Source organism: Gossypium raimondii, chromosome 5 (genome assembly GCF_025698545.1).
Source record: "Gossypium raimondii isolate GPD5lz chromosome 5, ASM2569854v1, whole genome shotgun sequence".
Lineage (NCBI taxonomy): Eukaryota > Viridiplantae > Streptophyta > Magnoliopsida > Malvales > Malvaceae > Gossypium > Gossypium raimondii.
This window is the reverse complement of record NC_068569.1, coordinates 11240059-11262913: the sequence shown is the minus strand read 5'-3', so window position 1 is coordinate 11262913 and position 22855 is coordinate 11240059. Positions and strand designations below refer to the sequence as shown.

Below are 22855 nucleotides of genomic sequence, written 5' to 3'. Positions count from 1 at the left end.
TATATATTATTATATCAATTTGAAAAGTTATGATATTATCATTCTATTAACCATTTAACGATTCATGACAACCGAAAAAGGATAAACAGTTATATTTGTTTTTAAAGTATGAAAATGATGTTTTAGTTATAGTTATATTTGTTATTTATTTATTTTTAATATTTGTATTTTAAAAATATATAAAAGAAAAAGGAAAAGCTAATAGGCATGAGGAAAGTGCCGAAAAATTTCTATTTAATTATTGAATTGTGCATGAGAACCTCAAATCGACATGCCAGTTATAAATTTGGGTTTACAATGCTGCTATATATGTTTGATTGTGATAGAATAAATCATCAAGTCACTATGTCAATTTGAGGTTTCCATGCAAAGTCCATATTATTTTGATAAAAAAATCATATTATTTCAGTAATTATTTTTTTTTCTATATTATTCTAAAAAGGAGAGAAGCATATTTAAGTCAAGGAACAAGTACTAAAGAAATCTTCTTGATCCCTAATGTTTAATTATGTTAATCACATGAAATGGTATATAAATATACATGAACGATTATATTCATACATGATTAAAATGGAAAAGAAAATGAGTGAAGTAATGAACTAAGGAAATTAGTGAAAGAGGTTATGAAATTATGATATAGTACATTAATTTTTAAGTGTGGTAAAATGTTATGAAAATATGAAAATTTGTGAAACAATAATATCATGAATGGTATACGTGAAATTCGTGTTAATGAATTGTTTATGTAGACGAGATTTGAACTTGTTAAATATAGTTGACATGCTATATGAATATTTAAGCGCTTCTGTGTTTTCTTGTACTTCGGTGCCTGTATTAATTACACTTCAGTGCTCGTGCGTCTAGCACTCTAGTGCCCATGTTATTAGCACTTATGTGCTTCGTGAATCTCATGTTGTATTCTGTGTATCCATCTTATTCGTTCGTGTCTACTATGAGGTAAGTGAAAATGTGACAATTAATCATGTTGTGTTTATAAGTTTTATTTGAAGTTAAATCTGTATAGTTTATTAATTGTGTTTATATACTTATTTAATTAAAGATATAGGTAAGATCTGAATTTTTTGAGTACTTACTAAGCTATTCATGTTGCTTAATACGTTTGTTGTTTTAAACTCGTAAATTAAAGACTGAATTTGGGAAGTTTATTTTCAGGTAGATCAACTTCGCTCACATCTCATTACCATATGCTCTAAATTTTAAGCCCCATTTTTAGTCAATCCAATTTTAAGTCTAACGTCTTCAAATTTTTTTTAAGTTTTGATTTGTTTTATCAATGGTGTGGCCAACTCAAATTAATTTTTTTAAAAAAGAGAGAGAGAGAGAGAAAAAATAGTGATAGACAAATATTAAATTCTCAACCAATTGAGGTATAAGAAAAACAACATAGTTGGGATTATCTAGTTTAATAAAAAATTCAAAAAATATTTTTTTATGTTAATTTGCAAATTGTGAATCAATTTTTTTTGTAAAAATCGAATAAATTAAGGTGATGTGTAAATGTTGAATGCTAATTTTTAAAAACTAAGGCTTAATTAACACAAAGAGGGTTAAATTTATTATTATGTCAATTTTAAAATCTATGACATTATCTTTCCGTTAATCATTCAACAATTGGTGACCAGAAAATGAAAAAATGAAAAAATGAAAAATTAAATGATTATTTCATAAAAGAAAGTCGATTGGTTAACAATATAATTTACAGAAGAAAATAGCCCAGTTGCCAAAAAACTTAATTGGTTAAACATATTCCTCAATCTTCATAGTTGTTGAAGTGAAAAGTAAATGAAGTTGAAAGATAATTACATTGACATACATATCCAAATGCAGCCGCCAAAATTTTCGTCCTATCACAATCCTTTCGATCTTATCACTGTTATATAGTTGAAAAGTGTCATTGGTCGCTTTGAAATTTCAATTTGCAACTCTTTCTTCTTTTCTTTTCTTTTCTTGCAAGCCACGCCTTAATCCGGTGAGGAATTTCTAGCATCTCACAGGACTGAAGCAGGCGGCTATATAAATGTCATGCAACCTGCAAAGAATATAACACAAAAATGGCTAGTTTAAGGTTGTTCTTGTGTTTCTTTCTCTTTACTGCAAGTTCTGTCAACATTGTATGCAGCCGTAGTCTGCAAAAAGATCATATCGCCTTGTTTGTCTTTGGGGATTCAGTGTATGATCCTGGAAATAATAACTACATCGACACGATTGCTCGGGCAAATTATTATCCATATGGTGAAACCTTCTTCAAATACCCCACTGGGAGGTTTTCTGATGGTCGTTTAATTCCAGACTTTATTGGTATGACACAAATATATCTCAATTTTTTGTTTTCCTTTTTCCTTTTTACTGAAATTATAAGTGTGGTCTTAGTGTTGTGGTTAATTTATGTTGCAGCCGAGTATGCAAATTTACCACTAATTCCACCATATCTTCAACCTGGGAATCATGAATTTACTACTGGGGTCAACTTTGCTTCAGCTGGAGCTGGTGCTTTGTCTGAAACTAATCAAGGATTCGTAAGGGCTCTGGCAGTTTGGCTAACAATAAGTTGTATTTCAATTTCAGAGGATGTTGTTCGACATTGATTTCTTCCATCTTTAATTCAATCCAGGTGATAGATTTGAAAACCCAGCTAAGTTATTTCAAGAAGGTGGCAAAGCAGTTGAGACAGGAACTAGGTGATGCCGAAGCCATGGCTTTCCTCTCCAAAGCTGTTTACTTAATTAACATTGGAAGCAATGATTACGTATTACCTTTCACCTCAAACTCCACCGTCTTTCAGTACTTCTCCAAACAACAATATGTTGGAATGGTGATTGGCAATCTAACTGAGACTATCAAAGTAAGTTGCCCATAGTTCAAGCCTTCCCGGTTATGGAAGCTAAGATTCATGAACCCACTGTATATTTGATTCTGATGATGTTCCAGGAAATACATATGGAAGGAGGAAGGAAATTCGGGTTTCGAAACTTTGGGTCAATGGGATGTATCCCATTACTGAAAGCACTTGTACCTGGAAATACAGCAGGTTCCTGCTTTGAACAAGTAAATGAACTCGCAAAACTGCACAACGCAGCTCTCACTGAAGCCCTGGAAGAGATGGAGATCAAACTAGTACAATTCAAATACTCAATGCATCATTTGAATATTTATCTTAGTGAACTGACGAAAAACCCCGGAAGATTTGGTATGCATCCAGCTATTTAAATTTAAGTTTCATGATTTTGACATTGAAGCATCAATGATGTTTATGGAAAAGCGACACAACCCCAATGTCAAGTAATAAAGGAAAATGAAGCATATTCTAATGTAGATGTTTGCACTGATTTTGTTTTACAAGGTTTCAAGGAGGTAAATAAAGCATGTTGTGGAAGCGGTCCATACAGAGGAATTTCGAGCTGTGGGGGGAGGAGGGGTGTGACAGAATACGAATTATGTTCAGACCCTACTCAATATTTTTACTTTGACTCGAGCCATGTTTCTGAAAAGGCCAACAAACAGATTGCTCAGCTGATGTGGAGTGGACCACCTAATATTACGGGGCCTTACAATCTAAAAGCATTCTTTCAACTATGATCATTTGATTTCCTCCAACATCATCTTTGCATAATTATTTAGTCCAAATGAATAAAGCCTTAGAAAGAGTGCCTACAGCTAAAATCTTCTTATACATATTCCAACAGCGCACACTATGATTTGGGCAAAAATTAATTTGGATTTAATTTTAATAATTCTTTTTTTTTCTCTCTTCTTTCACACTTTCTTCGAAACTCAAATAATAAATAATTAATTTTATTTATAATATATTATCAATGAAACTCAAATTGGTCAGACCATTAATTTTCGGTTCAATTGATTCCATCAATTCAATCGGTTCAATGAAATAAATTAATAAAAAATATATATATATATTAAGAAAAGATCAAACTGGTTTGACTGTCGATTTGGCCGATTCAATTGATTTATGAGTCAACCAATTTAACCCCTTATTTCAGACTGATACCTTGACCGATTCCCGGTCCAATTAGTCTAACTGATCGATTCGATCCAGTTCTGAGAATAATGACAAAACTTCATATATTTAATTTAATATGGTATAAATATTCAAAAATTTCATTTATATCATAATTTCCACAATTTTAATTTTAAACCCTTGATTTTTAATTTACACCTAAGTAAACTTATGCCCAGTGCAACTGGTGGTTGAACTAATTAGATATCGGTTTGTGAGTCCAATAGGTTTGATTGGTTTGGCTGGTACAATCAATTCGACCGTAACTTCCGGGTCTGTTAAATAAATCATCAAAAAATAAGAACTTTTTTTAAAAAAAATTGGTTCAATCGATTTTATCGCCCAATCAACCGGTTTGCATCAATTCTCGGATCAACTGGTCTAATGCTTTTCTCCAGACCGATAGCACAGTTGGTCTTCGATTCAAACAACAATGTTCAAATCCTCCTACATAATTATTTAAAAAAAAAATTAAGGCATAGAATTAGTTTAAATCCAAATCTACATTTGAATTATCAAAACAATGAATTTGAATTTTTTAAAATCTTGAATTTCAAATATTTTAATTCCCAAACAAGAAATAATGGATTCATAAATCATAAATTCAAAGTTGAAATTTTGAAATTCAAAATCAAATTCCAATTCTTAAAGGCTAGCTTAAATTTATAGCTCCGGACTTTTTATTTTTAAAACAGTAGATATTTATAACCCAAAAAATAAAAAAACACCCAAGTCTACTCCATAGCAAATGGAAAAACTGGGGAGGAGAAGGAAAAGGAAAATGAGGCAAATAAACATGATAAACCCTAGTTGATTAATATTACATATAATACTTGATATATTTTGTGATGGTTAGGTCTTTTTTTTTTATTATCTCTAGTGAGAAAGAGTCTTATATAAATTGCTTATGGCCTTAAATTTAAATCCCAATTAAGTGTTTAAGGCATTGTTTGAATCACATTGAAAAATTAAATAAATTAAAATTAATATTTTAATAATTTAATTTTTGCACATATTTGATAATTTAAAATAAAATAATTTGATAGAATTTTTTAATAAAAGTGTAGAAAATAATAAGTATACAAGAATTACTTATCAAGAATAGTCCAATTATTTTATTTATTTTAATATTATATTATCCTACAAAATTTTATGATTAAAAGTTAATTTAAAATTAGGGATAAATGTAAGATATATATTTTATAATTTAAAAATATATTTATCAAACATTTTAATCATATTCAGTAATTAATTTTAAGTAATATATCCAATAATTTTATAACTTAAAATTTTCAACATTTAATTTATTTTAATTTACTGTGATAACGAGGAGAGGAAATGTATAAATTTTAACTGTGATAACGAGGAGAGAAAATGTATAATTATAATTAAATAAAATTATCAATTTTTATTTATAAGCTTACTAGTACTTTATTATTATTATTTTACTCAATCGTTATTTATTGAATTAAGTGCATAAGATATACTTAGTCGAATGTTGACCTACAACAGCCACAGAAATCTTTTCATCTGTGGAATTTGCCACGAAATAAAGGAACCAAATCCTCTCAATCTTATCAATGTTTAATAGTTGAGTTGAAAAGTAAATAAGTTGCCATTCGTCCCTTCAGAATTTCATTCGCCCCCACCCTTTTTCCTTCTTTTCTTTCTTGCAAGTTGAGGTCATTATCTGGCGAAGTTATAGGGAAATTTCTAGCATCTCATGGATAAGACTGAATCTCCTTTCATTAGGAGCAGGCAACTATATAAATACCATGCAAGCTATAACTATTATGACATAAAATGGCACGTTTAGTGTTGTTGTGGTGTTTCTTTATTTTCACTGCAACTTCTGTCAACCTCGTATGCAGCCGTAGTCCGCAAAAAGACCATACCGCCTTGTTTGTCTTTGGGGATTCGCTGTATGATCCTGGAAACAATAACTACATTGACACAATTATTAAGGCAAATTATTATCCATATGGTGAAACTTTCTTCAAATACCCTACAGGGAGGTTTTCTGATGGTCGTATAATTGCTGACTTCATTGGTATGACACAAATATATCCTCTCTTTTTTTTTTTTTCCTTTTTACTGAAATTATGAGTGTGGCCTTAGTGTTCTAGTTAATTTATGTTGCAGCTGAGTTTGCAAATTTACCACTCATTCCACCATATCTCCAACCTGGGAATCATGAATTTACTTATGGGGTCAACTTTGCTTCAGCTGGAGCTGGCGCTTTGTCCGAAACTTATCAAGGATTTGTATGGCTCCTGCTCTTAGTCTTTACTTTGGCACTCAGTCCGACTATTTGCTAATGCTTAAACAATAAATCAGCTTAATACAGGCTAAGATGTCCTCAAACTTGTTCTATTTCACTTTGCGAGGTTCTTGTTCGACATTGATTTCTTTTATCTTTTACAAATTGCGGGTTTAATTCAATCCAGGTGATAGATTTGAAAACTCAGTTAAGTTATTTCAAGAAAGTGGCAAAGCTGATGAGAAAGGAACTCGGTGATGCAGAAGCCACGGTCATCTTCTCCAAAGCTGTTTACTTAATTAACATTGGAGGCAATGATTACATATCATTTTTAACCTCAAACTCCACCGTATTTCAGTCCTCCTCCAAACAAGAATATGTTGCAATGGTTATGGGCAATCTAACTGAGACTATCGAAGTAAGTTGCATATAGTTCATCCTTCCCTGTTATGGAAGCTACGATTCATGGACCAACTCACTGTATATTTGATTCTGATGATGTTCCAGGAAATATATAAGAAAGGAGGAAGGAAATTTGGGTTTCTAAACATGGGGTCATTGGGATGTGTCCCATCCATGAAAGCACTCGCACCTGGAAATACAACAGGTTCCTGCTTTGAACAAGTTAATGAAATCGCAAAACTGCACGATGCAGCTCTGCCTAAAGCCCTGGAAGAGTTGGAGACCAAACTAGTAGAAGTTAAATATTCAATGCATTATTTGAATATTTCTTATGCTGAAAGAAGGAACAATCCCGAAAAATATGGTATGCATCAAGCTATTTTATTACGGTGCTTGATAGAATTTACATAACCATCAAAAGAGAAAAGCAATAGAATCTTACAAAATCTCAAATATTGATACAATGTAAAATGAAGCATATTCTGACGTAGATGAGAATTTTCTTTTCAAGGTTTTAAGGAGGCAAATATAGCATGTTGTGGAAGCGGTCCATACAGAGGAATGTTTAGCTGTGGGGGAAGGAGGGGTGTGACAAAATATGAATTATGTTCAGACCCTAATGATTATTTGTTCTTCGACTCTGACCATCTTACCGAAAAGGCCTGCAAGCAGATTGCCCAGCTCATGTGGAGTGGAACACCCAATATCACGGGACCTTACAATCTGAAAGCATTGTTTGAAGCATGATATTTGATTTGATCCAATATCATCTCAACATGATTACTTTGTTGTTTACCTAAATAAAGCCTTAGCATGAGATTTATAAGACAAGACAAATCTCCTTGGTATACAATCTAGGCCTTCTTGTCTTTGAAGACTGCCCATGTTTTTTCTTTCAGAATACTGGTTTATAGTGTAAATGACCAAAATTTGCATCCAAGTACGTACTAAAATACAGCTACTTAATGGCAATATAATTAAGAAGTGAAAAATGAGGGGAGCTGGAAGAAATGGGAAACAGAATAAATCAGCCAGACAATACTAGTTGATAATATTACTTATACAACAAAAAAGGGCAACTCTTACTTCCTGCCGACATCTTTTGTCTTGGTTACGTCTTCAATGGAGCCTTTTTCTCTCTATCGGATATTCGTGCAGGACCTGTCGTATGTGATTTGAAGCGGCCTCTCCCTCCTTCCTCTTTTTCCTGGAAAAATCCGTATTCATATTGTTCAATTTTGTTTTACATTAAAAATACACTGGTGCATGCCCACAGCCAAGCAAGTTCTTAAATTGTTGGAATTATTATGAAGCCGTTCAGACAGCATTATATTAGTATGAACATGAGTTTACAGTTTCTAATACCTTTTTCTTAACAATCTGAACAACATCTTCATCCTGCAAGGAATGGCCAAGCCCACAGTGTTGAGGATAATGCCTTGCACTTGAGCCCCAGACCAGCACATATTTCACATCCTTTATCAAACTCCTATGAATGTGATTGCAGAAATCTTCCACCGAACAGCCACCTCTATCCTATCTCATGCCAAGAAAAATTGAGTAAGAGAAAGAAAAATCAGTCAGGCAAACCTCCAGCATTAATTTAAAGTATTAGACTATTATAGGTAACTGAAATTTCTAGAACATATGTGACATACAGCAGATAGAACCACAGGATCACTGAAATCAGGTTGCTGGCCTTGTGGCTTTGTATATACTCTCACAAGGCCCATCTCTTCCCACATCTTTGAAAGTAGTCTATCTAAGTTCAGCTGCACAAGCGACAGGCATATAGGTCAACATTTTTGTCAAATGCACCAAATATGGAACTAATAAACAATAATTAATCTGCAACTAATTCTGCATTGCATTGTGTTCTTGATGTATGGTAGACAGCATTATAGTGTCCTTTTAACAGGGAATGGACAATGAACTTCATAAAAGCATGAGGAAGGAAAACAAAGCAAGCATCATATCATATCAAAAAGTCATTGTCTTCTGCTCATATCACTGAAGATACTATCATTTTAAAACTATTAGCAGACTCCTTAACTTTGCTTCGATGTATTTATTATTGCCAAAAGCCCTTAACATTTAAAATACGTTAGAAAACATGCCTTCAGGTTGCAGCTGATTACAACGGAATTAGGCTGCCGGGCTAACTTATCCACATCATCAATACCAATGACATCTATCTTGTTGTAAACATATACACATTTGATGTATTTGCGGTTTCCTTCAATGACATCTATAAGATCATCCACTGTCGCATCCTCACGAAATAGAACCTGAAAAGAATCCATAGGAATACCTCCAAGTAAGGGAACACCATTTGAAAGAATGAAAAAATCAAATCTGAAGTTTAAAACGTTACAAGACTGCAGACCTCTGCATTGTGAATTTTGTATTCATGTAGGATTTGATAACAGAGTTTTTCATCCACATGAGTTAAAGGTAATGTACTGTTGAAAGAGATGCCTCCAGTTTTCTTTTTTTTGAAATATATCTGCAAGAAACCCAAAATGAAGCAGACAGCAGTAATACAGAATTAAAAATTAAATTATTAGAATTTTCATATAACTTGAACTAGTTACTGTTATACAGTTCGTAATGTGCAAATTATTCATTTTTTCTTGAGGCAAACAACAATGCAATATTTTTAAACACAGAAATGCACCTAATGCAGTAATAATGATACGAGAAATACAATGGTTACTGATGTACTTACTTGAGGCGGTCTCTTGTTTAAACGCAATCCCACAGCCTCCAGCTCCTTTGTTAATATTTGGCGATGACCCTCACTCTGGGATTTATAGTAGAATACACAGACACATGAGAACAAAACTCATAAAAGTCTTGAATTCAGAAAACTGCTCTTATGATATAGATACTTACTTTAGAGGCATCCAGAACCATAAGCACAAGATCCGATGACTTGGCAACAGCAATAACCTGAGAAATGGGCAGGCTCGTGAAAAATCTTGATTCCAAGAAACTACTCAACCAAACTAAGCATAAGATTGGAGAGAACAAATTATAGATATGAACAGAGAGCAAACGAAAGACATAATATGATCTTATCATTTTGCTTAGTATGAATTCTGAATGTATGGGTTCACTGCCCTTTTTAAGCAAACAACATTCGGCAACAATTTTACCAATTACCTCATTTGGCTACAATAGGTTCCATACCCGGAGATGACAATACATATCACCAGGAAAAACAAGAAGCTGCAAAATTTTACCTGCCTCCCACGTCCCTTGCCTTCAGAAGCACCTTCAATAATTCCAGGAAGATCGAGCAGTTGAATCTTAGTATCATTGTAATGTATGATACCAGGAATGCATGTAAGTGTTGTAAACTCATAAGATGCAGCTTCTGAATGAGTTCCAGTTAACATAGTCAAAAGGGTAGATTTCCCCACACTGCAGTTGCATTACAAGGCAATAGTTAGCTCCCTTTTCAAAAAAAAAATGTCCACATAGAGCATAAATGCATGTCTGTAAGAATATTCTCTTGCAAATGGATGTTTGTACTGAAAGCCCGGGATATATTTTCCTACACAGTTGTGCAAGTAGATGGAGCATGTAGGCTAGAGCAGGATGGCAGAAAGAAGGTACTGTGCTTTCTACTTTTGCAAACACGTGTGTTGCTAATATTTCTTAATAACTTAATCCAAAAAATTAAGGGCAAGCATTCAAATGATAGAGGTACCTCGGAAATCCTATTAGTGCAACACGTCCATGACCAAATTTTGTAACTTCAAAACCGTCTCCACCTCCACTAGAACCCTGACCATATATTCAAAAGGCAGCTTTAAGGAAAAAGAAAAGGAGAAAGCATGACAAGTGCAAAGAAAAACTACTGCAATTATAATAGGTTACCAGCCAGGCCATGAGCAACATTATCATTTAGATCACTTACAATATATCATATCATATATCTAGCCACCCAAGCAAGAAAAAAAGAACAACTTTGTGAAATAATTAAAATGATATGAAACTGATAGGCCATTCAAGACTTGGGAATTATTAAAAAGACATAAAGATTGATTGTAACACCGTTTGCAGGCACATTAAAATGTAGCAAATAAGAAATTGGAGAAAATCCAAATACGTATAGATCATATGCATATAAAAACAACAAATTTTAGAATCCATTCATGTTACATAAGAAATATTCCTACTTTCGGTGGCTCGAGTAATTGTGTCCTTAGCTTAGCAATCTTTGCTTTGAGCTGACCGAGATGGTATTCTGTGTATTCAGTAAAAATAAAATAATAGTTAACAGATTCAGTTTTTTGCATAAGATCAATAATTATCAAATAAACAAATAAAATGGGTTTGACATGAAGTTAAAGAAATTTTAGTTCATATATACAAGTAAATATGCATTTTAAGGAGATACAATCATATACCTGTGGCCTTATTTTTCTGGGTTCGAGCCATCTCGGCTTCGATTTCTTTAATCCTCTCAATAATCCCCATCTTTTTTCCTGATTTCAATGGCACAGATTTAGCTCCCAGAAGTGTGATTATAGATTTGTATGGACAGGAAATCTGTCAAAAGGCTAAATTCTAACATAATCATCCAAAACCAGTACACATTAAAGAAAAAGCAAACTTTGACAAGAACCCGATTACACCACGAGAGAAAAAAAAGAACAAATTGGAACAAAAACAGAAGTACCCTGTTTGGATGATGAGAAAATGAAGGGGAAAGAGAGAGAAACAATAGAATGTTGGAAGTAATTCAGTTCCCTTATCTTCTTTTCTCCCCATATCTCAATCAGTGAACCAAAGATTATGAGAGGGAAAGAAGCTGATTGCTGATTATACCCGATTAAAAGCAAGTTGGTATTAGAAACATCGAAATAGTAGTGCAAAAGAAAATTTACAACTTTCTGAAGCATGCGAAAGTAAGTTTATGAGCCATACAGAACTGATGGAAACAAAAAGAGAGAGAAAATTTGCCGAATGAATGACTCACCAGAACTGAGTGAAACGCGATCTCAATAGCTGAAAGGGGAAGAAAGAGAGAAAAAAGAAAAGGAAGAAGAATATCAAGTAGGAGCAGACAAATAGTAGGGCTTTGAAGTATGAAAAAGATGAAAATTGATGGACTTCATTTTGAAAGCCCAATTCTGGTATTAAAGAAAAGTACATTTGCTTTTTGGGCCAAAATAGTTTTCGCCAGTTAGCAAGTATCAAGCCCAGTAGTGATTATGTGGGTTTAACTCGCTGAACACTTAAGCCAGTGGTTTAAAAAATTCAGTCCAATTATGGTAATAGTACCATGATGTCCTTAATTTAAAAGTCCCATTTTAGATTCTTTACTCAAAAAAATGTGTAAATTAATTTTTATACATTAAATAAAAAAGTAAATAAATTTTTTTGTTAAAAAATTTCATCCATTTTACGGTTAAAAACTGGGGTTACTAATAGAATAACCAAACAATTAGATGTGACACATTTTGACATATAAATACCAATTTTTAATGTAAAAACAAATGAATTTTTTAACAAAAAAATTAATTTACTTTTTTAATCTAATATATAATGACTAATTTACTCATTTTTAAAGTAAAAAAGACAAAATACATTTTGCCTTGTAGTAGACTTTTACTGTCCAATTATACAATCAGCTATACTGTGTAAGGTGTAAACATCTCTGCAAGTGACTATCATAGGCCTTACTGGGATTGGAGGAAAGCATTATGGAAACTCAACAGTTCTTCCCAAATTAAAATTTTATTATGGATAACGTGTTATAAACTTATAATCTTAACCCGACTCTTGAAATTTTATTTAAATGTCGATCTTAATCCAAAATTGAGCCCATGGAATATATTCTCCTCTTTTGTCCTTTTGCCAAAGCTTTTAAGGAGGTCTTAACCTTAGTGGAAACGAGGGTGCTTGCATTTTCTGCCTCTGGAAATGGCTGGATGAAACCTAAGCCAAATGTGTTTAAAATTAACTGTGATGCCTCATGGATTTCTGAAAATCGAATGGTTGGTATTGCTGCTGTTATGAGAGATTACAATGGCTGGTTGAAATCCAATATAGAAATGCTATAGACTTTATGCTTCTTCAGCGGAAGCCTTGGCAGTATGCCTTGGAGCTTCCATTGCTGAAAATCTTATTTCTCCTCTTAACCCTAGTTTTCATAATTATTGGAAATGTTATGCTGTGGAAATGGATATTAAGTGTCTCCTGGAGTGGTGACTGTTAATAGAGAGCAGCTGATTGGGTTGCGAACCCTGGGATACCATCACACACGATGTTACTCAAAAAGTCCTAAAATTTTCTCTTAATTTCCCAAGTATCTCAAGTATGACGCTTACATGGTGGGATTTCATATCCTCCAAGAAGAATCAATTGTTTGATGTTTCCCCATTTAATTTTATTACTTGTTTATGCAAGAATGAAATCCGACATTCCTTCAAAAAAATAATAGTAATAATAAAAGAAACTCGCCCTTGTGATTTAGTATCCATCCGCTAAACTTCATGCTTTATGGACAATTTGCAAAGCTAACTTCAATAAATTAAAAGTGGATTTGAATGGACGATTGAATGCGGTACGATGCGTACTGCTGTTTTAACACTATCACACCGCCAATCTAAACTCACCCTAAATTTAAATAATTTTTCTTATCTTTTTTTTTTAAATCCAGAGCAAAATATAAACAGATCATTTAAGAAAAATACATAAACCATTTCCAATTAAAAACTTCACCAACAGATCTACATGCAATTGCAAAGCCAGATAAAAAGAAATATGGAAATTTAGGAGTTCCCGAACTCCAAGAACTAGAATCAACAGTTCAGAGAGACTAACAAAACTCCCATCTTTTAATATAAGCATCACTGAGATCCGCTTAACCCATCATTACTGGGCAAGGGAAGAGTAATACGCGATGCTAACAAGGAGAGAATGCAGGTACATGAAATCAAAATTCCAATAACGGCAATATCTACTCATGCATGAAACTAAATACGGGGGAAATTCCTAAGGATTAACTCCTGTTATAAAACATGAGTTGAATTTAAAAAGCTTTGATCTTCTAGGTGGCCAATTTACCACACAGTGAATCAACCTAGAAGACCAGAGAAATCGAATAAAAAAAAACCTAGAAAAATTGAAGCAGGTTATGATTTTATTTATAGAAAGACTGGACGGCAGGGATCTTGAATTTGAGAATCCAATGGTTCTGATTAAAATTTTGACTTTACCAGGGATATACAAGGAATTTCAGCTATGGAAATATAGAGTTATCGCTTACCCATGCAACGATTGGTCGAGGAAAGAAAAGAAAAAAGAAAAAATCAAAGGAAACGATAAGGAAAATGGCGGGTACTCTGTCTTCTTCAACTCTCCATTGCCAAACTTATCTAGTTTTCACTTCCCAGAATCCATTGAGAACCCTGAATTCTTCTTTCCTCATAAACATCGAGAAGCGAGCTCTTATCCGTTGCTCCGCCAAGAAGAAAATTGGATTCGTGGATCAAATTCTCGATTATATTGAAGGTTCTCCTACTGCCCTTCTTTCCAAATTAATTTTTACAATATTGTTTCATTTAGGGTTTTGCATTGATTTCAGGGGGTCCTAAGTTAAGAAAATGGTATGGGGCACCTGAACTACTACCAAAAGATGGACCGATCGTGGAAGATCAGGAGGAGGAGGATTATCCAGGTAATTTGTTATGGAAACTGGAAAGATATATCAGTATGCCTATAGTTCTTGGAGAAGATGAACCATTGATGAACTATTAATCTTTTTGAGTTTTCAGAAGATGAAGTCAGGGATGCAGTTTTAGTAACAGATGGGGATAGTGAAATTGGACAGGCAAGTTATCTTACTGATGATCGTAGATAATGGCCAAGTCTGTGGAATGCCTCCTGACTGAGCATGAACCGATAGTGCTAAGCCTGGACTCTTTTTTTTTCCCTTATAGTCGCTTAAACTCCCTACTGGTTAAAGCAAATTGAGCTTATTGTAACTGTTTATTTATGAATGCAGATGGTGATATTGTCATTGATTGTTAAACGAGCTAGAGTAAAGGCATTAGTGAAGGATAAACGCTCAGCTAATGAAGCTTTTGGAACTTATGTTGAAGTGAGTTCATGTGCTTTCAATGAAGTAGCGTTTAGAAAGGCATTTATATATGATTCACGTCATCGGCTTATTTAAATGATTCTTTATTCTTATACATGTTATATTTTGTTCTGCTGTGTTTGCAGTCAATATCTGGAGAGACAAGTAACAAGGTATTTGTAAAGAAAGCTCTTCGTGGAGTTCGTGCAATCATATGCCCAAATGTATGTGAATCTCTAACCTGTCTGGTTCTAGATTTCTACTAAATCAGCATCTTGATGTATGGATGCTATAGTCTAACAGTTTCTACTGTTGGGCTTTTGATTTTTGAAATCTGATCTTTTTGTTATTATTTGAATTAGTTGCTGGTTTTTAGGAGTAATGCTATCCTAGCTTCAACTAGCTATTTCCGAGGAGTGGGATTCTTTAAAGTCGTTGAACTTTTCTGTATTTAAGCACTGCAATTGCTTCAATAAAATTCAGCATTCATTTTATCTCCATCCAAACTTCTATAATGGCCAGTTTCTCCATCCTCTCTAGTATCAAGCTAAATGCTGCATTTATACATAGTTACTTGGATCAGAAAAACATGAAGGATAACTAGAGAATCAAGATGGTTGTGTGAAGGCTTGCAGATTATACATGCTTGGCAAGACTCCAGCCTGATATTTGTCGGAAAACTGTAAAGAAATCTAAACAAATAAAGGATTATCATTTTCCTAAGATAGTGAAAACAACTTATTGCAAAGTCTTTTATTGCTTTAGCATTGCTAGCTTTGCTCTGGTTGCAATAAAGATTTTGAAAATTTTATTTATCTCGTCTTGCAGGAAGGTTTTTTATCAAGTATTGAGAGCTTTAAAGGTGTTGAACATATAGTTCTCTTGTCTCAGGTACTCTCTCTCCCTCTTCCCTGATGTTGCGTGTAAGCGAAAGGCTTTGGACAGTGATTATACATGATTGTGGTTTACAAAGGTTGCAGTTGTTTGTTTATAGAGCAAGCAGTGGTATTCAGGCTATTATGAAAAACAATCAAAGAAAGATAGCTGAGAAGGATGAATCAGTACTGATGGCTTCAGGAATTCCATACACCATAGTTAGAGCAGGAATGTTGCAAAAAACTCCTGGAGGAACTCAAGGTTTCAGTTTTGAAGAGGTAAATCATTTTAGTCTTTTAAATAGACCAAACAATGCTACTTACAGTAAGGTAATCCACCTTATTCTTATTGCAGTTAACTAGAATTGAGCAACATATACAGGCAGCAGTAGTTAGTGAATCAAAAAGCATGGCCAGAATGGCCATTTGTTTTAGTAACTCAGCCTATTTTCTTTTTGGCTTGTTCCTGGAAGAGGGCAATCCTGAGAAACTTAAGACAATGCTTATGGAACTCTAGAAATTGAGACAATTCAAGGTCGATATTATAGTATCTGGATTCATATCTTATTGCTTAGCAACAACAAAAAAGAAACTTTAAAGGTTTCTCAGATGCCTTTTACAATCACTCAATGAAGCTTGGTTCTCGAGACAAATTCAATGTCAATACTATGTTATCTGGATTCATGCCTTATTACTGACCTACAGAAAGAAGAGAACTTTAAAGGTTTCTCAGATTCTCTTTCCAATCACTCAATGAAGCTTGGTTCTTGATTCTTTGACTTCTAGAAACCAGAATAGATATGTTTGTCGAATTTGAGAACACGAGAAAACAGTTCCTACTAACGCCACCATTAACAGGGCTGTTCAGCAAGTGGAAGCCTCAGCATGGAGGATGCTGCCTCTCTATGTGTGGAAGCACTTGAAGTAGTTCCACAAGCAAGATTCACATTTGAGGTCTGTGAATAATCATGTCTGCATCTATAAGTGGAAAAAGAAAAAGAACCCCTACAATATCTAATTATTACTGCAACTTTCTAGTCAAAAGTTCAAGGCCACTCTGCCATTTTTCATTCTTTTATTCCTGGATTAAAAGATAAGACTAGTTTATCTATCTTGGTATCCTGTAGCGATTAGTGGTGTCAAATTTATCTTTTGACATTCTTCGGCAAGCTGCTCTTTTCAAATGCATGTATAGGATATAGGTACACGTGTCTGATACGGATATTATCAACTTATTCCTTACATTTAGAAGATCATACTCATACCCGTATCCATATATGTGCCCGACACATGCTGGGATACAAACTTTGTTTAAGAAAAGATGAAGGTAACACAGACTTTTTAGTTTAAAGTCACTTAAAAACAAAACAAACAAAAAGATTTACTCTTTGGAATAAATATAGTCATCAACAACATGATGTCTGAAGTGACATGGGAACAAAGAGTGTCTGGACAAAGTGAAGTGGAACCGTTCAAAAGGCAATGTAAGAAAAGCAATGGAACAATAAGTAATTGTTTACACAAAAACATTTCAATTTCAAACCACCTTTTCTTTTTCTATTTATTTTCTGTTTGCCATTCGTCTTATATTCCTTTCCATTTAAGTTATTGATAACTACTACAACTTTGTTTGTGTGAACCATAGGTTGTCAATGGAGGAGAGAAAGTTTCAGATTGGAAAGAGTGTCTAACTAGATTGATAGGAAAAACGGAGCAGTAGCTGCCATGACAGTGGCACCATATCCAAGCAAAACACAAAGACAAAAGTGCACCCATTTGTTTCTTTTTCTCCCATCATGCGTTCAATTATTTGGTCATATTAAAATATGTTTGCCTGCATCTGAACTGAAAATGTTTCTATAAAGTTTGGTCTTCTGGGCAAACTGAAAGATTTCAACTACAACAGCTATGTTGAATTTCATGACAGGTTCATGTTCAACATCATGCTATATAGATATTACTTCTATCTTAAGATTTAAATGAAAGTTCACTTCTTTTATTGACATTCTATATGAGACTTTTCAATTAGAAATCTTAAGTTCCAGTGGGTTTTTTTTTTTAATTTACTTGTTTATAGAAATTATTCACGGAATAGTCGTGGAATGATGAAATAGTAGAAATAGTGCATGTGTGTGGAGTTGTTGCATGATTAAAAAAGCCATGGAATCACTGCATTTTGGTGCTTAATTTGTTGGGGGGGGGGATTGCAGGCAAGATGGATGTTGGGGCAGCAATGGACATGTAGATCTAAACGTTAAGAATTGCTTTAAATATAATAAAAATACAAAAACTGATCTGCATAAATTATTAAATTTCAAGAATACAATGCCAACATGTAACAAACATGATCTCTTCTTTTTAGTTCAGTAAATCAATTAGTAGATTAAAATTAAAAAAATGGAAGAGAACATAAACATAGAAAGCATACATTGGAGTACGGAAACAATCTTACATTCTTTATTGTCTGATTCCTCCACTTCATGTGCAGAGTTGACTTGACTTGTCCAGACCCAATAGATACTATAAAATTCATCACTCCAATTATATTCATGAAACATTTTTTTTTTTGATAATAAATTTAACTCAAAACTCATGAACAAATATAAAAAAGCATGGGCAGCACTTAAACTTAAACCCCATTCTTAAAATAATAATATTTCCCATCTCTTCCCCCATCTATCCTTTTCAAAAGCCCTTTAGATTCTTTGGTTTTTTTTTCACATTGCAGAAAGAAAAGAAAATTATGTTATCTTTGGAATATAATTTATTCAGTTGATCACATTTGATTAGGTTAGGAGGTGACCCCATACTTTAAAGTCCACAAAAACTTACTGCTCCCGTTTGATGGCACTCTTAAAAGCAATCACATGAATGATGAATTCAATGCATCCTTTTCATTTTAATCATTCCAAATTCAATCCTTGTATAATTCACTAGAAAAACTCCAAATCAATAACTTGGCCTCAGAACATGATTCACGTTGAGGCAATGATTGATAAGTTCAAGATTAATCAGAAAATTTTGAGAATAAGTACCCAAATGAAATACCAGGTTGATGACCCAGATAGTGGTAATCAGCCTAATTTTTTTTCGTTTAAATATTGCCCCAGATGTAGCAATTTATGGTTCAGGAATAAAGCTATGGCATAGTTTAACATATCTGTGATCCACTATCTAAAATTAATTCCTTTTTTTAAATATCACCAAAAAGGCTTTAGACATTATTGTTATGAAGAGGCTAAATTGATTAAGTAGTATATAGTATTAGATTTATCTATTCCAAGCACATGTTTCAGACAGTTTGTGTCTGCTTTTGTCCTAGCTGTCACCAAAAACTATAATTAAACCATACAACCTGCTTTTAGTTTATGAGCCATTGAAGATGCAAGAAAACAAAAGAGATTTCATATTTGCCATGATTGATTGTACAAGAAAACCCCAAAAAATCAAAGCCTATCTGATAAATCTCATTTGTTTTGATTTACATTATATCTTTTTCTCTTTCTATAAGAAACTTCTCAATTATTAGCACTTAATTTTCCTTTAAGTTCATCTTTTTTTGGAGGGGTTTAAAAGAAAGTCATCATCCCCAACTTGAGGTTTAAGCTTATGGTGTTGTTTCAATCAAAATAAATTGAAATAAACTCAAAGCCAAAGCTGCTTTCTTCAGCTTGTCCCACAGCATCTTCAACCCCAAAAAGGCATGCAAAATTACCAAATATGACTGCAGAATATATATATATTGCTAGTATTTTCTCAGTTTCCCACAGAGACACAACTGAGAGAATTTATGCTCGAATATGATTCATTGTCTCGACATAGATGTTAGATAAGATTACTTATGAAGAACACAAGAGCTTCTAAACTTAAAAAGACAAAAAGATGGGTTGTAAGAAAACAGTATATACCAACCCTTTACTACATGGGAAAAGAAAAAAGTGTGGTTGTTGGTAGTTCCTATCAAAACTCTCTTAACAAATGAACATAAAGAGATCATTGGAAACTGGAAAATGCTCCAAAACTGTTTTATTTAATGACAGTTAAAGCACTCACAGACTTGCCTCATTAAACAAACAATTAAAGATGGTAAACAAAGATAATGCTTGATTTCCACAAGGCAGCATAGTGATACATTATTATGATGAAGCTTCAAGCTCTCAAAACACATTTCATACTCGCATTGAAAGAGTAAAAACAGAATACTATCTCTTTTTTTTGGCTTGACTAAAATATCAAAATACCCCCTCCCTTTATTCCACAGTGAAAGGGTACATACTTTATGCCAAAAGTTTCAGTTTGATCAAATTTTTACCCAGATCTAATTCTCTTCTGACTAGCTTTTCCATCAGGTTCGTACATCCCGGCCGAATCGCCTTCGGACGAAGCTTCCATCGACCTGGTGAAAGAGCTGGAGAGGTCAGCATAGAGATCAGCTACTCTTCTAATATTGTTATTCAGCTCTTTAATTAACCCCACATTCCGGCTCAAGTTATCTGGGATCTTTGACTCATGGTTTTGGTTAATCTCGTTGATTAGCAGCCTGTTTTGGTCTAGGATGTCTTGAACTTGAACAAAACTCTTTTGAAATGTTTGCAAAACCTTGCCATCCACTTGACCTCCATTACCAAAACTCGAACATATATCACCTTCCATTCCAACAGTTACTTCTCACTTCAATCAACCCTGCATGAAAACAACAACAATAATAATGCACATCCAAATTAAGGCAAAGAAAAGGATAACAAGTTATGATGGCACTCATTACTGTTAATCTAATAATCTCTAATACAGACAATTACTATAGGGAAAAAATAAATTAAAATGCAACATGGAAAGGCAAGGAACTATATAGTCTCTCTATTTGGTTGCTGAAGAAAATGAATGCAAAAGAAAGATAAACTACAGTTTTAAGACCTTAACTTTCTAATTGGGACTAATGGGAGGGAGAACATCTCACCAAAGGAAGAAAAGTCAAAGAGTTTTAACAGCTTGGCTTTGGATAAAATGACTGCAAAAGGATTTTCCTTTTTGCTTTTCTCCACCTTTCTTAGCAACCAAGCAGAGATTCAGAGTGTGTGTGTGTGTGCGCGCATGTGAGGCAATGTATTAATCACAAAAAACAAAACAAAAAAAAAAAGTTCTGTTCTGTTTTGTTTTGTTTTGTTTTGTTTTGTTGTTTAAAAGGAAAATCACTCCTTTGTCCATAAAAATCAACTTTTTTACCCAAGTTCTTATTTTGAGAGACCCCAACAAAATCATACCCCTAATCTAAAAACACATCATTAAAAAAAAGGAAAGAGAAACAAATCTTTGGTGTAAAAAAGGGAAGAGACTGTAAGGAACTAGGGGGCAATTTCTTCGGCTGTTGCTCCAAAAATAGAGTTATAAAGAGATACCCATTTCCCTCAAAAAAAGAGGTCACCTTATAAGGCAGGTAAGTGTATAATTATTATATCAACATAAAAAAGGAAAAAAAATTTAAGTACCATTAAAAAGTTTAAAACAACATAAACAAAGAATACCAAAATCTGGGTTGATATGCATTTTCCATATTTACCTTGAAACAACAGGACATGTCGAGGGGTAAAAACCAGCAGAATTGGAATCTCTTCTTCAGCAAAATATGGGATTCTGATATATTTTTTTCTTCTGACAAAAAAGAAGAAGATATGGGTAGTCTTTAAGAAAAGATTGGGATGGAATCTTCTTCTTATTGCTTGTGGAGAGATGGCTGAGAAAGATAGCAGAGATTGGATTAGATTCAACACAAAGGCCCTGAAGACATGAAACCAAGAAAGAAAGAGAATATAAGAATGAAAGATTTGATGAATTTGATTGATATGCTCTCTATTAACGTTGTTGTAATGTTGGTTGCTCTCTCTCTCTATGTTTTGTCTCTTTCTCTAGACTTTTAAAGACCGGTTAGGCAGAGTTTTTCACTTTTACCTCTCTTTTTTTTCTTTTCTTTTTTTTGAAAAAAAAATCTGGTTTTATTTGTCCTCTCCTCGTTTACTTCGCCTGCTGGCTGCTGCTGTACTTTACTATATTTTTAGATTGCCAGGTAGAATAACATTTACAGTGCAATAATTACTAAAACAATTTAGAAGTATTGTATAAAATGAGTATCTCACAAAATGTTGTACATTTAGAACTAAATAAATAAATAAATCCCAATCAGTTGAGAATTTTGAAATTTTAAGTTGATGTTTATTTTCCCTAATTTTCTCTGAATTTTTAATCCAGATTTATTATAGTTTTAAGTTTGGTTTGGGTAGGTTATTTTAAATTAAAAATATTATTTTATAATTAAAATTAAAATTATTATGATATCATTTTATCTTTTCATACTTTTATATTATTATTAAATAAGATATTTACAAATTTAATTATCAAATACGTGTTCAATAATATTAAGAGTTATCACTCCATTTAAATTTATTATTAAATATAATTTAAAAGCAAATATGTTTAGCGTAAAATATTTTTTCACTTAGTGTAATAAAATTTAATTTTATTACTGTATTGATTAATTTTATTGAATTTTTTTGAAAAACACATAATTCAATTTATATTACACAAATATGTTAGCATGTATGTGTATTTCCTTGTATTATTTTTAAGGGGGCTGGGGATTTTGATGCTTATATTGGATTTCAGGCCCAATACATGGCCCATGAATATCTGATGCGAAAACTTAGTATCAATTTTATAAAAAGCTAACTACCGACTAATATGGGCCGACATGCGGCCTTCATTGTTTCATATCCTTTAATTTAACCTCTCGTTTTTTTTTTGTCACTTGATCCCCGTTTTCCTCCTACGTTAAAGAAGCCATTTCCTCTTTAATAGTGTCGTGTTGGGTTGATTATGTGTATTTGTGATTCGGTGTTTTTAATCCTAATAAGTAATATGTCATAGATAGGTTTTGTTTCTATTTAACTGTATTTATATTTGTATTCATGTTTGTAATAGTAAATATTAAAAAAAAAAAAAAAAAGCTTTTCAGTTTTCTGCACTTGGATTCGAAAGGAACCCATTGCTGCCGTATGTGCAATAGACGGGGAAGGTGACATAAGATGAAAACTTTCACAGGGGGAATGCATAGTTTGAAACTAAATTGAAGCGATCGTAAATCATGAAACTTGACAAGGATGAGATATTCAGCAGCCCCACTATGAATATCAAAC

The 22855-nt window shown here is 33.2% G+C and overlaps 4 protein-coding genes across 10 annotated transcripts; 2 read left to right on the top strand and 2 right to left on the bottom strand.

The window, feature by feature from the left end:
- Positions 1-2057: 2057 nt before the first annotated feature.
- Positions 2058-8057, top strand: LOC105770883 (uncharacterized). Its single transcript, XM_012592243.2, has 10 exons — positions 2058-2319; positions 2416-2537; positions 2633-2863; positions 2950-3208; positions 3362-3588; positions 5834-6083; positions 6176-6297; positions 6481-6711; positions 6801-7059; positions 7207-8057. The coding sequence occupies exons 1-10, from the start codon at positions 2073-2075 to the stop codon at positions 7440-7442; spliced, it is 2184 nt and encodes a 727-aa protein (XP_012447697.2). The 5' UTR covers positions 2058-2072; the 3' UTR covers positions 7443-8057.
- Positions 7538-11823, bottom strand: LOC105769737 (developmentally-regulated G-protein 2). The gene is made up of 12 exons (XM_012590571.2): positions 11686-11823; positions 11114-11191; positions 10883-10950; positions 10411-10487; positions 9941-10121; positions 9591-9647; positions 9424-9498; positions 9082-9201; positions 8813-8983; positions 8354-8467; positions 8061-8231; positions 7538-7902 (listed from the first exon to the last, which is right to left on the bottom strand). Exons 2-12 carry the CDS (start codon positions 11181-11183, stop codon positions 7807-7809), a joined length of 1200 nt encoding a protein of 399 aa, XP_012446025.1. The 5' UTR covers positions 11184-11191; positions 11686-11823; the 3' UTR covers positions 7538-7806.
- A 2142-nt stretch (positions 11824-13965) lies between these two features.
- Positions 13966-17678, top strand: LOC105770545 (uncharacterized). 4 transcript variants are annotated; one of them, XR_008196180.1, is made up of 9 exons: positions 13966-14225; positions 14299-14391; positions 14489-14544; positions 14719-14814; positions 14940-15017; positions 15622-15684; positions 15774-15947; positions 16024-17152; positions 17314-17678. XR_008196180.1 is itself a non-coding variant. In XM_012591789.2 (9 exons), exons 1-9 carry the CDS (start codon positions 14045-14047, stop codon positions 17386-17388), a joined length of 912 nt encoding a protein of 303 aa, XP_012447243.1. In that variant the 5' UTR covers positions 13967-14044; the 3' UTR covers positions 17389-17678. The 4 variants fall into 4 exon arrangements, 3 of the variants coding, with proteins under 3 accessions (XP_012447245.1, XP_012447244.1, XP_012447243.1); XM_012591789.2 differs by having other exon boundaries at positions 13967-14225; positions 16527-16622; XM_012591791.2 differs by lacking the exon at positions 16024-17152.
- A 2067-nt stretch (positions 17679-19745) lies between these two features.
- On the bottom strand, positions 19746-21557 carry LOC105770620 (protein ELF4-LIKE 4). 4 transcript variants are annotated; one of them, XM_012591896.2, is made up of 2 exons: positions 21226-21557; positions 19746-20351 (listed from the first exon to the last, which is right to left on the bottom strand). In XM_012591896.2, exon 2 carries the CDS (start codon positions 20319-20321, stop codon positions 19977-19979), a length of 345 nt encoding a protein of 114 aa, XP_012447350.1. In that variant the 5' UTR covers positions 20322-20351; positions 21226-21557; the 3' UTR covers positions 19746-19976. The 4 variants fall into 4 exon arrangements, with proteins under 4 accessions (XP_012447350.1, XP_012447351.1, XP_012447352.1 ...); XM_012591897.2 differs by lacking the exon at positions 21226-21557 and adding an exon at positions 20626-21185; XM_012591898.2 differs by lacking the exon at positions 21226-21557 and adding an exon at positions 20589-20613.
- Positions 21558-22855: the final 1298 nt, after the last annotated feature.